At 57.0% G+C, this 16844-nt stretch overlaps 2 protein-coding genes across 3 annotated transcripts in view; one reads left to right on the forward strand and one right to left on the reverse strand.

The window, feature by feature from the left end:
* The first annotated feature begins 1789 nt into the window (after positions 1 to 1789).
* Positions 1790 to 16844, forward strand: part of ATP6V0A4 (ATPase H+ transporting V0 subunit a4) — an 87250-nt gene continuing 72195 nt past the window's right edge. Inside the window, exon 1 of one of the 2 annotated variants that reach the window (XM_089329658.1) lies at positions 1790 to 2584. The gene's annotated coding sequence lies outside the window, so the exon portion shown is untranslated. Of the gene's footprint in view, positions 2585 to 15716; positions 15807 to 16844 lie in introns of those variants that run through there. The other variant, XM_051835637.3, reaches the window with a different exon arrangement.
* On the reverse strand, positions 9732 to 15970 carry TMEM213 (transmembrane protein 213). Its single transcript, XM_008251088.5, has 3 exons — positions 15742 to 15970; positions 12174 to 12245; positions 9732 to 11261 (listed from the first exon to the last, which is right to left on the reverse strand). Exons 1-3 carry the CDS (start codon positions 15848 to 15850, stop codon positions 11092 to 11094), a joined length of 351 nt encoding a protein of 116 aa, XP_008249310.4. The 5' UTR covers positions 15851 to 15970; the 3' UTR covers positions 9732 to 11091.

Genomic DNA, 16844 nt, shown 5'->3' on the forward strand with positions numbered 1-16844 from the left:
TGTTGGGGCCTTGACGGAGCTCCAGGCTCCTGGCTTCCGCCTGGCCCAGCCCTGGCTGTTGTGGCCATCTGGGGAGTGAACCAGCTGATGGAAGACCTCTCTCTGTCTCTCCCTCTCTGTAACTCTGCCTCTCAAATAAATAGATAAATAAATTTTTGTGATTTATTTATTTGAAGGGCAGGGGGAAAGGTCTTCCATCTGTTGGTTCCCTCCCCAAATGGCCACAATGAGGGATACCCCTGCACTTGACAGTGCCCTAACACGAAGATGCACGTTTCTCAGATGTGCTTCAGGTGGAACCCGATGAGCTACTTGCACGTGAAAGCAGACGATCTCAGTTTCAGTGTTGCTAACCCACAGAGCAGCACGGAAGTTCCCTGGAGACTTGGTAGGCTGCGTGGCGATATTACTGATGCATGAACGCATCCGTTAAGCAAACACCTACCCCGCGCCAGCTGTGTGAAACGCTGGAAGCACTGGGCATTTGGAATACACCAGGCTGTACCGGAGACAAAGCCCCTACCCCGCCCGAAGGCTGTGGGCTGACCACGGAGCCCATCAGTGCCCTGGACGAGAGCAGTCAAGTGGAGAGCTGGAGAAAGGGACCAGCATGGAAGGGCAAGAGAGGCGTGGAGGCACCAGACAACTCCATCCGAAGCGGGTGGAGACCTGGGCTGGACCTGGAAGGTAGGTTTGGAGGGTAAGTGACATGGGGTTGCCAGATGAGATACAGCACACTAGTTAAACTGGAGCTGGCATAAACAAGGGATACTTCCAAGTTTTTACTTTCAACATGAACACATACAAAAATATTAGTTGATATTTATCTGGAACTGAATTTACCTAGGCGTCTTCATTTCTGTTTGCTACATCTAGCAGTCCAAAAATAACAGCTGGGGGTATGTTGTGTGCTGATGGGGACGACCCATGCCTCGGGGCAGGTTGTGGAGAGAGGAGAGGACAGAGGAGGGAGGCGGAGGGCCTGGAACGAGAGCAGAGCAGGGCAGGGCCCTTCCCAGGAACAGGGGCGCTGCCCCACGCACGGCCGTCCAGATGTGCAAACACCTGCAGCCTTTGCTTCTGAAAACGATGGGACTCAGGTGCATGTGCACCACGTCTATTTTTAAAGGTTTATTTATCTGAGAGGCAGAGTTACAGACAGAGGGAGAGACAGAGAGAGGTCTTCCATCCACTTGTTCACTCCCCAGATGGCCGCAGTGCCAGAACTGGGCCAATCCGAAGCCAGGAGCCAGGAGCTTCCTCTGGGTCTCCCACACGGGTACAGGGGCCCAAGGACTTGGGCCATCTTCTACTGCCTTCCCAGGCCATAGCAGAGAGCTGGCTCGGAAGTGGAGCAGCCGGGACTCGAACTGTAACAGATACAGTAGGCGAAGGTTTAGCCAACTGTGCCACAGCGCTGGCCCCTGTTACTATTTCTTTAGACTTCTAAGTTCTTGGTGATCTTCTAGTAGGCATCATAAGCGTGACTGTGTTTCATGCCAAGCTGTCTAGTTCTGTGCTGTGTATAGACGAGCTCTGCCTCACTTTCTGTGGCACTGAGACAGCTCCGATGAGTGGTGCTGCTCGGCGTGCTCTGGTGGGCCTCAGGTGTGCTTTACGGCCGGGATGTGGACTGTTCTCGTAGGGGTTCCCTACGAGCTCGAGAAGAGTGCGTTCTTGTCGCGGGCGCCCACTGTCACGTACTCAACAGCAGCAAGTGCGACGCACGACCTGTCAGTCACGGGGAAGAAAGGAACACACGGACTCAAGACCGTCTTTTCCAATTTTATTGTTCACACACCGGGGCACACCAGGGGTTTTATATCACACTGCTCCTCAGCATGCTCACTGGGGTCAACACACTTATCAGTATCAATATACTCATCAATCTATACTGTTTAATACACTTATCAATAAACAACACTACTGTTTGATGTGACTTAACTATTTAACTCCTGAACTACTTTACTTAACCACTTGACTACTTAACGTAACTTAATACATCTACCCAATCTTAACAATATCACTTATCTGCCAGGCCATCAATATTATTATACCACAAGTCACAACAAACACTATCAAAATAATCTTAAGTACTAGCACAATGAACAATACAAGGACAACAAAAGATTCAATACACAGCATAGGTTTGGTACGTATCCAGGCTCGCATCACTGTCACGAATGTGTTTCTCCTGCAGGGAGTGTCCAGTGTCCAGAGTTCGATGTCCCTGCAGGGACAGAACTCAGACCAGTCACTTACAGGCAGGAGTCATGGGAAGGCTGTCACTCTGGGCAGTAGGCTCAAGGTTCCAGGCGGATGGCAGGCGAGAAGTTGGAGAGGTCCCCCGCTGAGAGGCCTGGTCTGGCTTCGTGGTCAGGTCTGGCAGCAGGCTGATAAGGACTCCAGGCCAGGCAGTGAGGCGGCATCTCGGCTGGTCAGACACGGCGGCAGGACAGCAATGCAGCAGCGTTAGGCATTGCCCCAGCTCCTGACTTATAACTCCGCTTTACTTTTATTTTGTGGCCAGTGGTACTTCTTAACTCAGCGTTTTGAGTGTTTCCACAGTCCACCTCCTTGTCAGGTAAGCAGTGACCCGTGACTCTTTTTCAGGTCCCTGTGGGATTCCCCACAATTCTGCTGTCGGACGAACTGGTACAAACGTCAGCCAGACCCGTGAGTGATGGCTTTCAGTCCGGTGTGTTCTTACTGATGCTCTGCGTGGTGCGTGCCAGTCACTGACAGCGTCGAAGGCGTCCCCAGCTGTAACTGGGTTTTGTCGCCCGCACTTGAGGGCCTTCTGTGAGCGCGCGCACGTTGGGACGGCTCTGTCTTCACAAGCTTGGCCCCGTCACCGCTGTCAACGTGCTGCCTTGCCCTGACCCCTCTCCTTGCTCCGCCGTGCTCCGTGCGAAGCTGACCCAGCGACTCCAGCTTGCTTGGTTGGGGTAGCGTGGTGTGCCCCCCTTTCACTTTTACGGCACCTGTGTCGATACTTAAAGTGAACTTTTTATAAACAACGTACGTTGGGTCTGATTTTTTGATCCCTTCTGATAGACTATTTTAATTGATGTGTTGGACTACGCACACTCAAAGTGGTTATTTGCTTAGGGTGATGTCTACTGGATCGTCTCTGTTTCCTGTTCAGTGTCCTTACGCTTCGCTGCCTCTTCGTAGTCCCATCGTTCCCCTTTGCTTGGTTTCATGAGCGTTTATATTCCTCTCTCTCAGAGCGTTTATGCTTCTTCCTGAAGACTTCTAGCAGTTGCCTGGAGTTTGCCATATTCACATAGGACTCACGCAGGCCCACTTGCAGAGGGCGCTGGCCGGCAGGCAGCACAAGGCCCCTGCCGGTTCCAAGCTCATGGCCTCTCAGACTGAACTCCGAGGCGGTAGCTCTTCCTCCTCCACATGGCCTCCCCCGGGGTGTCCAAGACCAGCGGGCTGTGTAAACCAAATGCTTTGCAACTGAAAGTATTCCTTCCAGCGCCAAAAATGAAGAGCTGATTCTAACCAGGAACTCGGGGAGGAATGGAGTGGAGCGCCGCGGTTTTGCTAGAATGCTGTAGAAATAGCCGAGGGCGGGCATTGTGGGGCCCAGTCAAGACAAAGCCAGGGTCTGGCTTCCTGCTAACGCACCCGAGGGCGGGCATTGTGGGGCCCAGTCAAGACAAAGCCAGGGTCTGGCTTCCTGCTAACGCACCCTCTGCCCAGTGGGAGACCTGGTGGAGTTCCGGGCTCCTGGCTGCGGCTCTAGCCCTGACGGCTGAGTGCCCTGGGGAGTGGCCAAGTCCATTAGAAGATCTCTCCCTGTCACTCCGCCTTTCCAATAAATAAAACTCAAAAAACAAACAGTAGAACAGAAATTGCTATGTCTCAATCTCTAAAAAAAGGTTGCTACAATGTATTATGATATAAGTCCTGGGAGACAGCAGTAGTGACAGCACCACAACAAAGCGTAGGACAGCGAATCAGGGATCAACCTTTCTCTGTAAGGATCTACCGTAGTAATTATTCTCCTAAGGTCAACCACTCTTTCTAATGCTTAGCAATTGTAAATAATGGTGTACTAAAACCAACTCTGTCGTTTATCTGGTTTTCCTAGTCTTCAAATTTCTGCAGACACAATTACTGAGGTGAATGTGTGAATAGTTAAAGGATCTTATTCCATCATCAGCTATTTTTCAGAAACCCTGGGCCAATTTGTGCTCCAAATGTCCATGTTTGAGGGCACATGTCATTGTACCTTCACCAACATGAGAACTGTATCTATATATTTTTAAGTATTTTAGGATTTGATGAAAATTCCATATAATCCTCATAATTGTGTTTACAGCTGTTTAATATCTCTTGGCAATATTATTTTACCATTGCTCTATTGTTTGATATTGAGGTTTCTTTTCCAAATATGTTGTGTTTTCTAGAATAGCAAATTATAGGAAAAAACAATAACTTTTCCAGACCATCTTCGTAACTTTTTTCCTTTGGATTCTTCTCTATTGTGCTAAAGGTCAGAGATGGGTGATGGGGGTGGGTGTTTTAAATATACATAGAGTATAAGAGACCACCTCGTAGTGTGATGAGAGACAAGTCACCTTCCTTGAGGTGTGGTTGGATGGATGGGTGTGTGTGTTAGAGAAAGACGGGACGAACTCACTGGCCTCTAACACCCCACCACCTTGTCATTTTATTTTATTTATTTGAAAGAGTTGGGGGGGGGGGGAAGAGGGGGGAGAGGAGGGAGGGAGGGAGGGAGAGAGAGAGAGAGAGAGAGAAAGGTCTTCCATCTGCTGGTTCACTCCCCAGATGGCTGCAATGGCCAGAGCTGAGCCGAGCTGAAGCCAGGAGCCAGGAGCTTCTTCCAGGTCTCCCACGTGGGTGCAGGGGCCCAAGCACTTGGCCCGTCCTCTGCGCCTTCTCAGGTACATCAGCAGGGAGCTGGATCGGAAGTGGAGCAGCTGGGACTAAAACCAGCACCCGTATGGGATGCCCCCACTGCAGGCCAGGGCTTTAACCTGCCATGCCACAGCAACCTCCTCCCCCTTTTAAACATTTATGTATTTGAAAGGCAGAATAGCAGTGACCGAGAGGGAGAGAGCTTCCATTTGCCAGTTCACTCCCAAATGGCTGCGACAGCCAAGGCTGGGGCAGCTGCAGCCAGGAGCCGGGGACTCGATCTGGGTCCCCTGCATGGGCGGCAGGAGCTCAAGCCCTCGGGCCATCTTCTGCCTCCCAGCATGTTAGCAGGAACCTGAATCAGATGCGGAGTAGCCGGGCTCTACACGGACACCTGACATGGGACGCTGGCATTGACATTTGTGGCTTAACCCGCCGGACACAACACCGGCCGCTGAGGTCCTTTGAACTCCAATTCCTTAACTCCCTGCTGTCCTGCTACCCCAGGCAGCCTCCTGAGAACAGAGGCAGAGATCCCAGCCCAGAGAGGGGCAGCTTCTTCTGGTCTTTGATCTGAAGTGAGGTGGGCCGAGCCACATTGTCTCCTGGGTCTCCACAGAAACCCCCAGATGCAGGGAGAAACCTGATGCTCCGACAGTGCGTGTTCAGCTAAACATATCTGGGTGAACATTGTCACACCAGACCATCTGTGAGTTCTTATTTGCCTGACATACAAATTGCTGCCCTCGCACAGGTCGGGCAGGCCCCCCCACCTGTCCCCACACCTGGGTTTTCCCAGCGAATCCCCTCAGGACGTTGGGCGCTCTGCTGCCCGCCGTGTGGCCCCCACCCAGAGCGCCAAGCCGCCGTCTGCCGCTGAAGATACTGAAGGACCGTGGCAGGCTCTGTCTTCCTCCCGGACCGCGCGTTGCGTCTGCAGGTGACGCTACCACGTGAAAAGTCACCGGAAGTTGTGAAAGCCCTGCCCACCCAGCAGGCACCGCCGAGCGTCTCGTAGAATAGAACAGGCGCTCCCGGCACCGCACGCCGCCGAGAGGCGCGCGCGCACCTTGTGCTGGCCAGCGGCGGGCCGGCCCTTGTTCCTTGTCACTTCCGGCACTGATGGTGGCACCCGTGTTCCCCTCTGCTCTCCGAAATTCCTGTCGCTGAGCCCTCGTGAAAGCACAACTCCTTTTCTCATCTCTCCCGAGCCTGGCACGACCCCAACGTAGCTGGAGGTGAAGCGTCTACCCTGCAGCCAGGAATAGAGCAGCAGAGGAGTGCATTTTATTTTTAAATTCAGCTCAAATGCAGACTGCCTCGAATTTTATTTATAGCCATCTCTTGAAGTCACACTGAAAGAAAAACTCTACATCTGCTGCCGATCAGTAGCAGCGCTGTCTCAGTCCACAAGGAAGCAGAGTCGGGACGTGGACTGCCTCTCACAGCAGGGCCCCGGGCACATCCTCTCGGGCGAAGCTCGGCTGTGAATGACGTCTGTCCTGGACCCAGAGATAGAGACCAGGAAAAATCAATGTCATGGGGCCGGCGCCGCGGCTCACTGGGCTAATCCTCCGCCTTGCGGCGCCGGCACACCGGGTTCTAGTCCCGGTCGGGGCGCCGGATTCTGTCCCGGTTGTCCCTCTTCCAGGCCAGCCCTCTGCTGTGGCCAGGGAGTGCAGTGGAGGATGGCCCAGGTGCTTGGGCCCTGCACCCCATGGGAGACCAGGAAAAGCACCTGGCTCCTGGCTCCTGCCATCGGATCAGCGCGGTGCGCCGGCCGCAGCGCGCCGGCCGCGGCAGCCATTGGAGGGTGAACCAACGGCAAAGGAAGACCTTTCTCTCTGTCTCTCTCTCTCACTGTCCACTCTGCCTGTCAAAAAAAAAAAAAAAAAAAAAAAAAAAAAAAAAAAATCAATGTCATGGGCAATTGCATGAAATACCCAATGCTTTAAAAGCCGGCTATCCCATCCTCGATCAAGGGTGATTCCTGGGACCCAGTGCCACTGCATCTGGGGAAGTGGGGTCACGGCCCTCGGAGGGAACACGTGCAGGCGTTTGTCCCAGTGTGAGGTGGAAGCGAGGCTTGGAGACATCCGGTTCCCTCCCAGGGAGCGGAGAAGTGACCTGAGACTGAGGCTGCGGCCAGGAGCCCTGCACGCTGTGTGCAGCAGGTAAGTGGGTCTCAGAGGCATCACCACGGAGCGAGCAGGCCTGATGCTGTCTGCTGTGTGTGCTGCAGACACAGGAGCTCCACGACGCCACGTCACACACGAGCCCCTGCACGGCAGCAGGATGACGGGGACGCATAGAGTGGAATGGAGAGGGAAACTGGGGGACGGAGGGACCCCGCAGGGACTGTGATGGCCCTGTGACGTGAACTGAGCTCGACCCTCTGTGGAGATGTCTGGAGAACTGGGCCTCGGGCAGCTAAAGGCTACGAACGAGGAAAAGGGCAGGTGCAGCAGGCAAAGCCACTGCCCGCCATGCCGGCATCTCATATGGGCGCTGGTTCTAATCCCAGCTGCTCCTCTTCTGATCCAGCTCTCTGCTGTGGCCTGGGGAAGCAGCAGAAGATGGCCCAAGTCCTTGGGCCCCTGCACCTGCGTGGGAGACCTGGAAGAAGCTCCTGGCTTCAGATCAGCGCAGCTCTGGCCATTGAGGCCGTTTGGGGAGTGAACCAGCAGATGGAAGACCTCTCTCTCTCTCTCTCTGTAACTCTTTCAAATAAATAAAAATAAATCTTATAAAAAAAAAAAAAGGAGGAGGACAGGCCTACCACTGGTGGTGTGTTGGGCACATTCTCAGATTGAGTGTGGTTCTCTTAGTACGTGAGTCACTTGCGATGATCTTGGTGATCGTCCTAAGTGATCCTGAGAACACACTGGATAAGTGAGTAGACAGTACCACTGGGTGCTGGTGCCTGAGACACACACGCTGCCTGTCACTGGCCTCTTGTTGAAGATTTGGGATTCAGGAACGTTTACCTTCATGTCTGAAGTGCCGCCGTCACTTTCACGGAGTGAGTACTAGGGCTCCCCAGCCGGGTTTAAGTCAGCTTTTTAAAGGCACTGTGTTTTTTCAAACGGTCTGTGTTCCCAGCACCGGGGAGCAGAGAGTGCGGGTCACTCCCGTGTGCCCTCTGCCCTGCTCTCCCGCGTCCCCTGACCGCCGTCTGCCGGCAGAGCATGTGTCTCGGCACCCCTGGGTTGGACGTGTGATCTGTGGATTGGGACAGGACTCTGATGACAGCGCCCGTCCTGACGGGGGCCTGCAGAGCAGCGTCAGTGCCCCGCGGGGAAGGTGCTGCCCCCTCTCCCCCTGCTCTGCCCCGACTCCTGGCGACGGCCGGTGTCCCTGCTGCCCACACTCTATGCCTTCCGAGGACGTCGGGGTGGCCGGGGTCCATGGCACACAGCCTCTGCAGACCGTCCTCTTTCACCTGGTCACACGCGGTGAAGTTTCTGCCGTCTCTTTCCATGGCTTGATAGCTTAGAAATCAGTTTTCAAAGGAACATTTCATTCGCGCATCTCCAGTGTGCAGTTTATTCCCTGTCCTCGTGTGTCGCTTGTAACGGCGCAAAACTTGGGAAAGAAGACACTTGCTCAACCAATGAAAACAGGTATTTCCTTTTTACAACAGTTTCGGCTTTTATTTCTTTTTTAAAAAGATTTATTTATTGGAAAGGCAGAAGAATTACAAACAGGCGGAAGCTGGAGCTGAGCCAGGAGCCAGGAGCTCCCTCTAGGTCTCCCAGGTGGGTGCAGGGCCCAAGCACACGGGCCATCTGCTGCTGCTTTCCCGGTGCAGTAGCAGGGAGCTGGATCGGAGTGGAGCAGCCAGGACTCGCCCTGGTGCTCTGCTATGGGAGCCGGTGCCGGTGCTGCCGCCCTCCTCAGAGGCCAGGCCAACGGGGCCGCCTGATTTTGAACTTGAGTGAGGAGGGGTTGGAGGTCAGGAGGCTCTCTGCGGGCTACTAAACCTCTTCTCTTTGTGAAATTCGTTTGCTGAGGTATCTTGTGGTGGTGGTGGAAGCCGACAAATCCAGGAGCCTGTTGGGGGGTGCAGGCCGCTGCCGCCTCCACCACCACAAGTGCTCGCATCTCATGCTCACCCGCAGCCTGCACCCCCCAGCAGCACCACCGGCCCCCCAAACCCTCTGGTCACCCCGCATTGCCACTGGAGTCGGGCAGGGGTGGACTGGCCACTGGGCACCGGAGCGCCAGTCTGTAGGGAGTGACAGGGAGTGAAGTGAGTTCAGGGAGCCCCAGAGTACGGCTGGGACGAGGTGCTGGGGCGTGTGGTGTGTGTGCATATGTGTCTCTGTGTGTGTGCACATGTGTGCAGTATGGGTTTATCAGAGCATGGCCAGGACGAGGTGCTGGTGTGTGGGTGTGTGTGCATATGTGTGTGTGCGTGTGTGTGTGCACATGTGTGCAGTATGGATTGATCAGAGCATGGCCAGGACGAGGTGCTGGTGTGTGGGTGTGTGTGCATGTGTCTGTGTGTGTGCACATGTGTGTGTGCATTGCACCGTGTGCAGTATGGGTTTATCAGAGCATGGCCAGGACAAGGTGCTGAGTTGTATATGAGTGTGTGTGCTTGTGTGTGCAGTGTGGATTTATCAGGGCATGGCCAGGATGAAGTGCTAAGTTGTATGTGAGTGTGTGTGTATGTGTGTGCTTGTGTGTGCACGCACAGCCCCGTGTGCAGTGTGGATTTTTCAGAGGGGCTTACTAAAGGGTGCTTCCTGCTGGCCCGGGACTCACATGGGAGGCCTGAGGCCCCCCCCCCCGCTGAGTCCCTCCCCCGTCCCCCAGCCCCCCAGCCCCCCCACGCTTCATGTGGCCCTGGGGCCAGCATCCTTCGCCTCCAGACACATCTCCCTGGGCAGGGTCCCCGCCCCCTGGTCGTCCCCAGGATGTGGCCTTGAGCTGTTCCCGACTGCCTTACTGTCCGTCCACTCCTTGTGCGGGGAGCAGAGGGAATGAAACCATTTGTGCAGTGGTCAGTAGCTGGGGTGGCCCCAGGCGAAGGCCTGTGGGAGCAGAGTCTCAGAGAACCGTGAGCACAGGCCGCTGAGGAGGGGGTGTCTGTCTGCCTGTCTGTGTGTCCTCTGCTCACCGGGGTCGGGGAGGCCACTCGCCGTCAACCAAACGATCCGTCAGGCGTGCTGGGCCGGGGAGGAGGAGGATGAGCAAAGGCAGATCCAGGGTGATGGGACCGGAAGTGTGCAGTTGGAGGCCCCCGGACAAACCACAGGCAGAGAACTGAGTCTGGAGTCCAGCAGCAGGGGGCGCAGAGGGCTCCTGAGTCGGGAGTCCAGCAGCAGAGGGCGCAGAGGGCTCGTGCAAAGCGGGGCCCCAGGTGAGGCTCTCAGGAAGGGTCTGTTCCGGTTGTAGGCACAGCGGGAGGAAGGCAGGGGGGAGAGAAGGGGCCTGGCGCGTGCCGGGAGTGGAAGTGACCAGCACCGGCTCACCGGAAGGGTGTGCGAGAGGACAGGCGAGGGGAGTGCCCGGGCTGCATGGGGCTCGCACCGTGTTCCACCGGTCAGGAGGCAGCCACAGGGCCAGCCCAGGCGGGCGGCTCAGCAACACCACTCTGGAAGCGACGCGGAGGCCGGGCTGGGGCAGGCGCGGGTGCGTGACTCCAACCGTCTGGAGAAGAACAGGTGTCCTGAGTGTGGAGGGGTGGTTTATACGTCACGACCTGCTGGGAGCAGGAGCCGGCAGGCGTGGAGGCCAGAATCAGACATCCCCGGGCGAGGGCCAGGCCGCGAAGGAGGTGCTGGCGGCAGGGGAGGAGTCAGGCCGCGTGGGGCAGTGACGGGGAGGGAGCGAGAGCGAGAGCAGGACTGGATTAGGAAGGGAGTCGCTCACGTTCGGAACTGACGGAGCGAGGGACGGGAGGGGACCCCCTGTCTGGACAGAAGGTTGTGAGTTCGGTTTCAAGTGTGTTGAGGGAAAGACCAGGCTGTTTCTTGTGCAGTGGGAGCTGTTCCCGCAGCGACGGCCCCCCGAGGGGTTTCTCAGGGCAGGGGGGACCCAGGCGCGCCTGGGCCCCGGCTGCAGGCAGCACGGGCGTGGCCTCCCCGGCCCCCTTTCAGAAGCAGCTGAAGGAGCAGGAGCCGGCTGCCACCCCACCCTCCCGCGACCCACAGTGGGGCCGTGGCCACCCTGGGCTTGGGTTCTGTGTCACGCCCGCAAGTCCTTGGGTTCCTCCGGAGTGAGCTTCATCAGTTTGCCCACGCAGAGCAGGATGAGCGTGAGGAACCACAGGCTCCAGCCGACGGCAGCCGCGACCCAGCCGTACTCGTCCACTCCGGCACGGCAGCAGCGGGCTGCCTGCGGGCAGAAGTCCACGCCTGGCGGGGAGGAGAGCGAGAGCGACAGGAGGCGTCACGCCGGCGCTGCCCGGGTCGCCCTGGAGCAGGGGACACCGTTAGTAATGAGGGCGCAGGTGCTGCCCCCCAGGGGCGCTGACCAGAGCTACCGTGTTTACCCCTCACAAAGCGCAGCCACATTTATTCCCGCTCCACGTGGAGAACAGAGGCTGTCGCCTGCCTGCAAGGGCCCGTCCCTGCGTCAGTGGCCAAGCATGCCCTGGGTTCCGACAGCTGTCGAGGCTTGGAGGTGAACGGCCGTGAAATCAGCTGGTCCTGCTTCCCCCAGTGCCGGAGCGGGGTCCCCACCCTCTTTCCCCCCCCCGCCTCTGCTCTCCAGCTGAAGGCGTCCAGTGGCTCAGACGTTCATAAAGCACCTGCTGTTATGCGTGTCTGAGGCCTCCAGGTGGCAGAAGTAGAGCCCAAACCCAGGTCTGTGGGACTGCAGAACTGTAATCTAACCTCTACCTGGTGTCGCCACTGGCCGGTCAGTGAGGGCAGGCCAGAGGAAGCCAGGCTACGTGAAACTTTCTATTAACTGGGCTTGCAAGGAGCCAGCACTGTGGCACAGCAGGCGCAGCTGCTGCCGATGACGCCAGCATCCTGTATGTGAGCTGACTCGAGTTCCAGCTGTCCCACCTCCAATCCAGCTCCCTGCTAATGGCCTGCGAAAGCGGCAGAACATGCCCCAGGTGCCTGGGCCTCTGCCCTCACATGGGAGGCCTGGATGGAGCTCCTGGCTCGTCGCTTCTGCCTGACCCAACCCTGGTTGTAGTCATTTGGAGAGTGAACCAGCGGTCACCTGACACCCATCAGCAGAAAGCAAGGAGGCGTGCGTTCCCGGGCCAGCTCCGGGCCAGCTGTGGGGCAAGGGCGGGGACGGGAGAGGCTTACTGGGGCACTGCTCCAGGGAGCCGGGGTCTGGGTCCTGGGTGGTCCAGGCTGAGCTGTTGCCGCCGCTTGCCTCTGGAAGAGAAGACAGGAGAATCGCAGGCAGTAGGCGAGGCTGTTCCCAGAGTCGGTGTAAAGTCCTGTTCGCGACGTCAGTAGTGAGCCTTGTGAACACGTGGGTTCTGGCGAGGCTTTAGGGAACAATGCTGGCTGCTGTCGAGGGCTGGGTCGTCTCCCTCTAGGCCCCAGTGTAGGTGTGTTTGGGGACAGGACTTTTAGAGCCGTTGCTAAGGTTACATGGGATTGTGTGGGCAGGCCCTAAGCAAATCTGTTTTCCTTCTAAGAGGTGGCACTGTCCATGCACTTGGTGCAGGACGGTGGGGAGGCAGCCACGGGAGAGAGCAGGCCTGCTGACACCTTGACCTCGGCCCTGCGGCCTCCAGGTGGTAAGCAAGCGCCTTCCTGTTGACTTGGCCGGCCCAGCCGTGCTGTTCGTCGTGGCCGACTGAACAGAGGGGGACAAGCCCTGCCCTGTCACTCCACTATCCGTCTGTGATCAAGAGCCTGTGGCTTTCCAAACACGCCGTTTTAGCTTCCTTCTATACAGGCATAGCTATACGATGTCTGTAAAACAATCCCTGAAAAGTCTGACATGTTTTTCCTAACAGTCTTCGATTGCTTTGGAAAACTTGCACAAACACCCAGATCTGACCTTGTTTCTTTATTGCTGGTGGTGATGACGTTACCCAGGCAGGAGGTTACCAAACAAGTGAGACATCGTACAAGCAAGGCCGGCGACGGCTGGAATGTGCAGCCCCGAGAGCTGCCCCTGACTCAAAAGCAAGGATTCAAAGAGGATGAGCGATACTCCAAGCTCCACAGAGACGAGGCAGAAGCGGCAGGCCCGCCCCTGCCGCCTGGAGCCGCCTGGGGCAGCGCGTGTTATCTCAGACCGGCAGGGTGTGGGTTTGGTTCTCCTTTATCTGAAGGTGATCAAGCCCCTGCCTGGCCCACAGCAGTTTCAGGGGCTATGCCTGGCTTGGCCTGACCCACGGCTCATTATATGCTCTAACAACACGTGCTCACGATGCACCTGCCAGTCCCACGACGGGAAGCATCCTGGGTCGCAGGAGCTAAAGGGTGGCAGCTGGATTCCAGGAGGCCTCCACCTCCTTCCAGGAAATCTGTGAGTGTTTTCCTTGTGATTAGAGTGTACTCCCCTAAGAATTAAAACTCAGGTCAGAGATGAGGCCACTCCCCTCCAGGCAGGCCCCATCCTGTCTGTGGAGTGTGCCTTTGCTTTCTCAACAGTACACTTGCTGGTTGCTATTGCCTATTTGCCTACTCACTCCTGAAGTCTTTCTTGACGTAAGTCAGGGAGCTGGGCGGCCTTCACCGTCAGGCACCACGGTCAGTGCAGGGGTGGGGTTGGGTTATGGAAGTGGCGTGAGGACCCTCGAAGAAAGGACACTGCCCGTGCAGATGGCCCACACGGTCCTCCACAGCAGCCGCTAGCCACCTGTGGTTCCACATTTAAATTAAGTTTAGGAGGCCAGTGTTGTGTTCCAACAGGTGCTAGCATCCCACATGGGTACCTGTTGGAATCCTGGCTGTTCCACTTCTGATCCAGCTCTCTGCTATGGCCTGGGAAAGCAGTGGAAGATGGCCCAAGTCCTTGGGCCCCTGCACCCACGTGGGAGACCTGGAAGAAGCTCCTGGCTCCTGGCTTTGGATCAGCTCAGCTCCAGCTGTTGCAGCCTTTTGGGGAGTGAATGTGAGCCATTGGATGGAAGAACTCTCTCCCCCCTCTCTGTGGCTCTGCCTCTCAAATAAATAAATACATATTTAAAAAACAATTAAGAAGTTCAGCTTCTTGGTCACATTAGCCACTTTCAAGTGCGCAGTGTCCACATGGCAGTGACCCCGAGTTGCAACACAAAACGGAGCTGGACCCTTGCTGCCACGCAAGAGGTGGATTAGCGCCAGTGCTAACCTTGGCAGATCACAACCAAGAGAATGACTTTGAAGAACATTCCAGAAAACGATGTGTCTGCTCAGTCTGCTTTGCAAATGCAAAAAAGAGAAAAAGTAATGCTTTGACAACTCAAGCCCACCGTGACCACCGCCGCCGCCACCGTGGGTCAGTGTGACCTCCTGAGGTGCCTGTCGTCACAGAGGATTACAGGAAGCTTGTTCAGCCGGAGCCAGACTAATGTTATGCCGCTCAAGCCCTGGACCCCTCCGACGGCCTGCTGAAGTGTGGCAGTTACCTTCTGCGATCTGATTGGGGCTGTAAATTATTTACAACTAAATGGCTGAGGGCTAGGTCGTAATTTGTTTTGGAGAAATTGAGTCATCCACGTTTTAATTTTCTTTATAACTCAGTAACTTCCTTGGCCCTGACTCTCACCGGCTCTCTGTACTAGAGTAGAAGTGGGCCCCACCCAATGGAAAAACCCAGCTAATGGGGGCTGGTTTGGGGTCACATCTCAGGAAAATTGCCGTTTTTATAGGTCAAAAATTGTTCAGTATCGGCAGTTTTATACGGTTCAATGGATGGTAGCCCGGGTGGACGTTCACAAGAGTTTAAATGCCACCGTCTTCCCTTGCAAGCGCAGCGACCAGGCGCCGGCCCGATTCAGCACACTTCAGTCTGTCACTTTCATCAGCCCCTGTCATAAGCAAGGCACCGGGAAAGCAAACAGGGAGAGATGAAGCCATTGTCCTTGGGGAGAGCTGGAGTCGTAAGCCGAGCTCCGCTCCGCTCGCTCGCCCCGTGCGCAGCCCTGTAACGCGCCACCGTGTTACCCCGTGTCATGGACAGGAAGCAGGGGCACAGAGCTGAAGCACTGGTCAGGCCACACAGCTGGTGAACTGAGGGAGCTGCAGCGGGCTTGAGGCTTGGGGACCATGGGTGCCCACACTGCCCACCACACCAGCTGCCTGCCCATGGGCACAATGAGGATGACAGAGACAAACGGGCCTGGGGACAGTGGGCTGGCTTTGAGAGACAGGGAGTCTGGCAGGGGGCAGGGTGGCGGACTGGGGGAGCTAAGGGCAAAGCCGTTCCTGCACTGACAGGTGCAAGGCCCAGCCAGGGAAAGCGAGGCCTCGTAAGAGAACGGGGCAGTGACCCAGGGTTTCTGATGCCTGGGGTTTGGGAGGGGGTGCAGGATTCGTGAAGTAGCAGAGGAAGTACTAAGGTCAGGGGCAACAGATGACCTTGGGTAAGGGAGGCCCTGGGTGGCTGAGAGGGCACCCGGGGCAGCAGCCAGAGGATGGCTCGCTGGCCGGCGAGGCAGGCAGGCTGCATTTCCCTCTTTGCCCGTGATCAAGGCCAGTGGAGGTGGCTGTGCTGGCCCCAGCTGGGGAGTTGAGCATTTGATCTTGGTTTCAGCAAGCCTGAGACACCCCCAGCCCGTGCCTAATCCTTCAGACAAGAAAGTTCAGTTTCCTCCTTGCTTTGTTCAGGACCAACCCTGGCCAAGGAATCCTCACCCTCCTCCCCTCCCTCCCGCGGCCCCCTCCCTCCCCCTTCCCAGGAGGCCAAGAATAAAGCTCACAATTGTACCTGCCCAGGAGTGCAAGGAGGCGAAAGTCAGGCTGAGGAGCAGGACGGCAGCCCCGGGGGCAGAGGTGAGGCCCTGCGCGCTGAGGAGGGAGGCACGGGTCTGGGCCATCCCCGCAGCCGTGTGCCCAGCGCCAGGTGCCGGGTGTCTGTTGCCTGGGTGCTGGGGACTCCTGACTTTCAGGAGCTGGAGAACTGCTGCTCTGTGTTTGGGGGAATAGAGAGGGGGTGGAGCAAAAGGAGCGTGTGCACCTGTCACAGCTGCTCTCAGCTCAGTAGCAGGGAGGCGATGCTGGCTGGCGGAGGAGGGGCAGCTCCTGCCCTTCTTCCCTGAGCTCAGAATTCGCTCTTTGGAGGATAGGGAGGGCAGGAGAGGGACCTGGGTCCTGCCGGTCCTGTGGAGATGAGCTGGGTGCCTCTCTGTCTGCAGGTGTAGCATGCGTTCCCCATTCCCGTCAGTCTGGTGTTTACTGAGCCCCGATACTGTGCTGTTCAGAAGCCCGGGAAAACCTGTGCCGGAAACGCTTTCATTAGGAACACGCATCAGCGCAACCCAGAGCGCGGTTTCAGACGTGGCTCGAGAGGAGCAGCGAGGGCTCCGGCGTTTCGCGGCTCGGCCTGGAAGGGCGTTGGAGCTTTGGCAGGTGCAGAGCAGCAGAGGGCATGCTGGGACACGGGGCAGGAGGTCACAGCCCGCGGAGGAACGGCACCCGAAGCTCCAGTGTGACTGCGGCACGGACGCGTGTGGCTCAGGCGCAGGGGCGAGGTGGGGGAGGAGACTGGAGGGCCGCCGAGAGCCCCAGCCCGGCCGGCGAGTCGGACGTGGAGTCGGGAAGCCGGGGCGGGGGGGTGGGGTGGGGTGGGGCTGTGAAGCTGGGAGCTACGCCCTCAGCCTAAAGTATCACAGTAGACACCTTGTCCCCAGGGCGGGGTGGGGGGTGCGTTCCCAGACCCTCCGTGCCTGCCCGGAGCCACAGAGAGTGCAGACCCTCCTGCACCATGGGGTTCCCTGCACACCCAAACTGGGGTGAAGCTGACTTATAAGTTAGGCACAGTCGGGGTTAACAGTGACTAATAGGACAGGTGCAGCAATATTCTGCATACAG

This window comes from Oryctolagus cuniculus, chromosome 3 (assembly GCF_051225735.1).
Source record: "Oryctolagus cuniculus isolate XC-2025 breed Fujian yellow rabbit chromosome 3, ASM5122573v1, whole genome shotgun sequence".
Lineage (NCBI taxonomy): Eukaryota > Metazoa > Chordata > Mammalia > Lagomorpha > Leporidae > Oryctolagus > Oryctolagus cuniculus.

Excerpts from the sequence above, each read along its gene's own strand:
- TMEM213 (XM_008251088.5), bottom strand. The coding sequence starts at position 15,850 with ATGGCCCAGACCCGTGCCTCCCTCCTCAGCGCGCAGGGCCTCACCTCT. Across the intron at positions 12,246-15,741 it reads CTCCTTGCACTCCTGGGCAG|AGGCAAGCGGCGGCAACAGC; the intron begins GTACAATTGTGA and ends CTTCTCTTCCAG. Across the intron at positions 11,262-12,173 it reads CTCCCTGGAGCAGTGCCCCA|GCGTGGACTTCTGCCCGCAG; the intron begins GTAAGCCTCTCC and ends CCTCCCCGCCAG.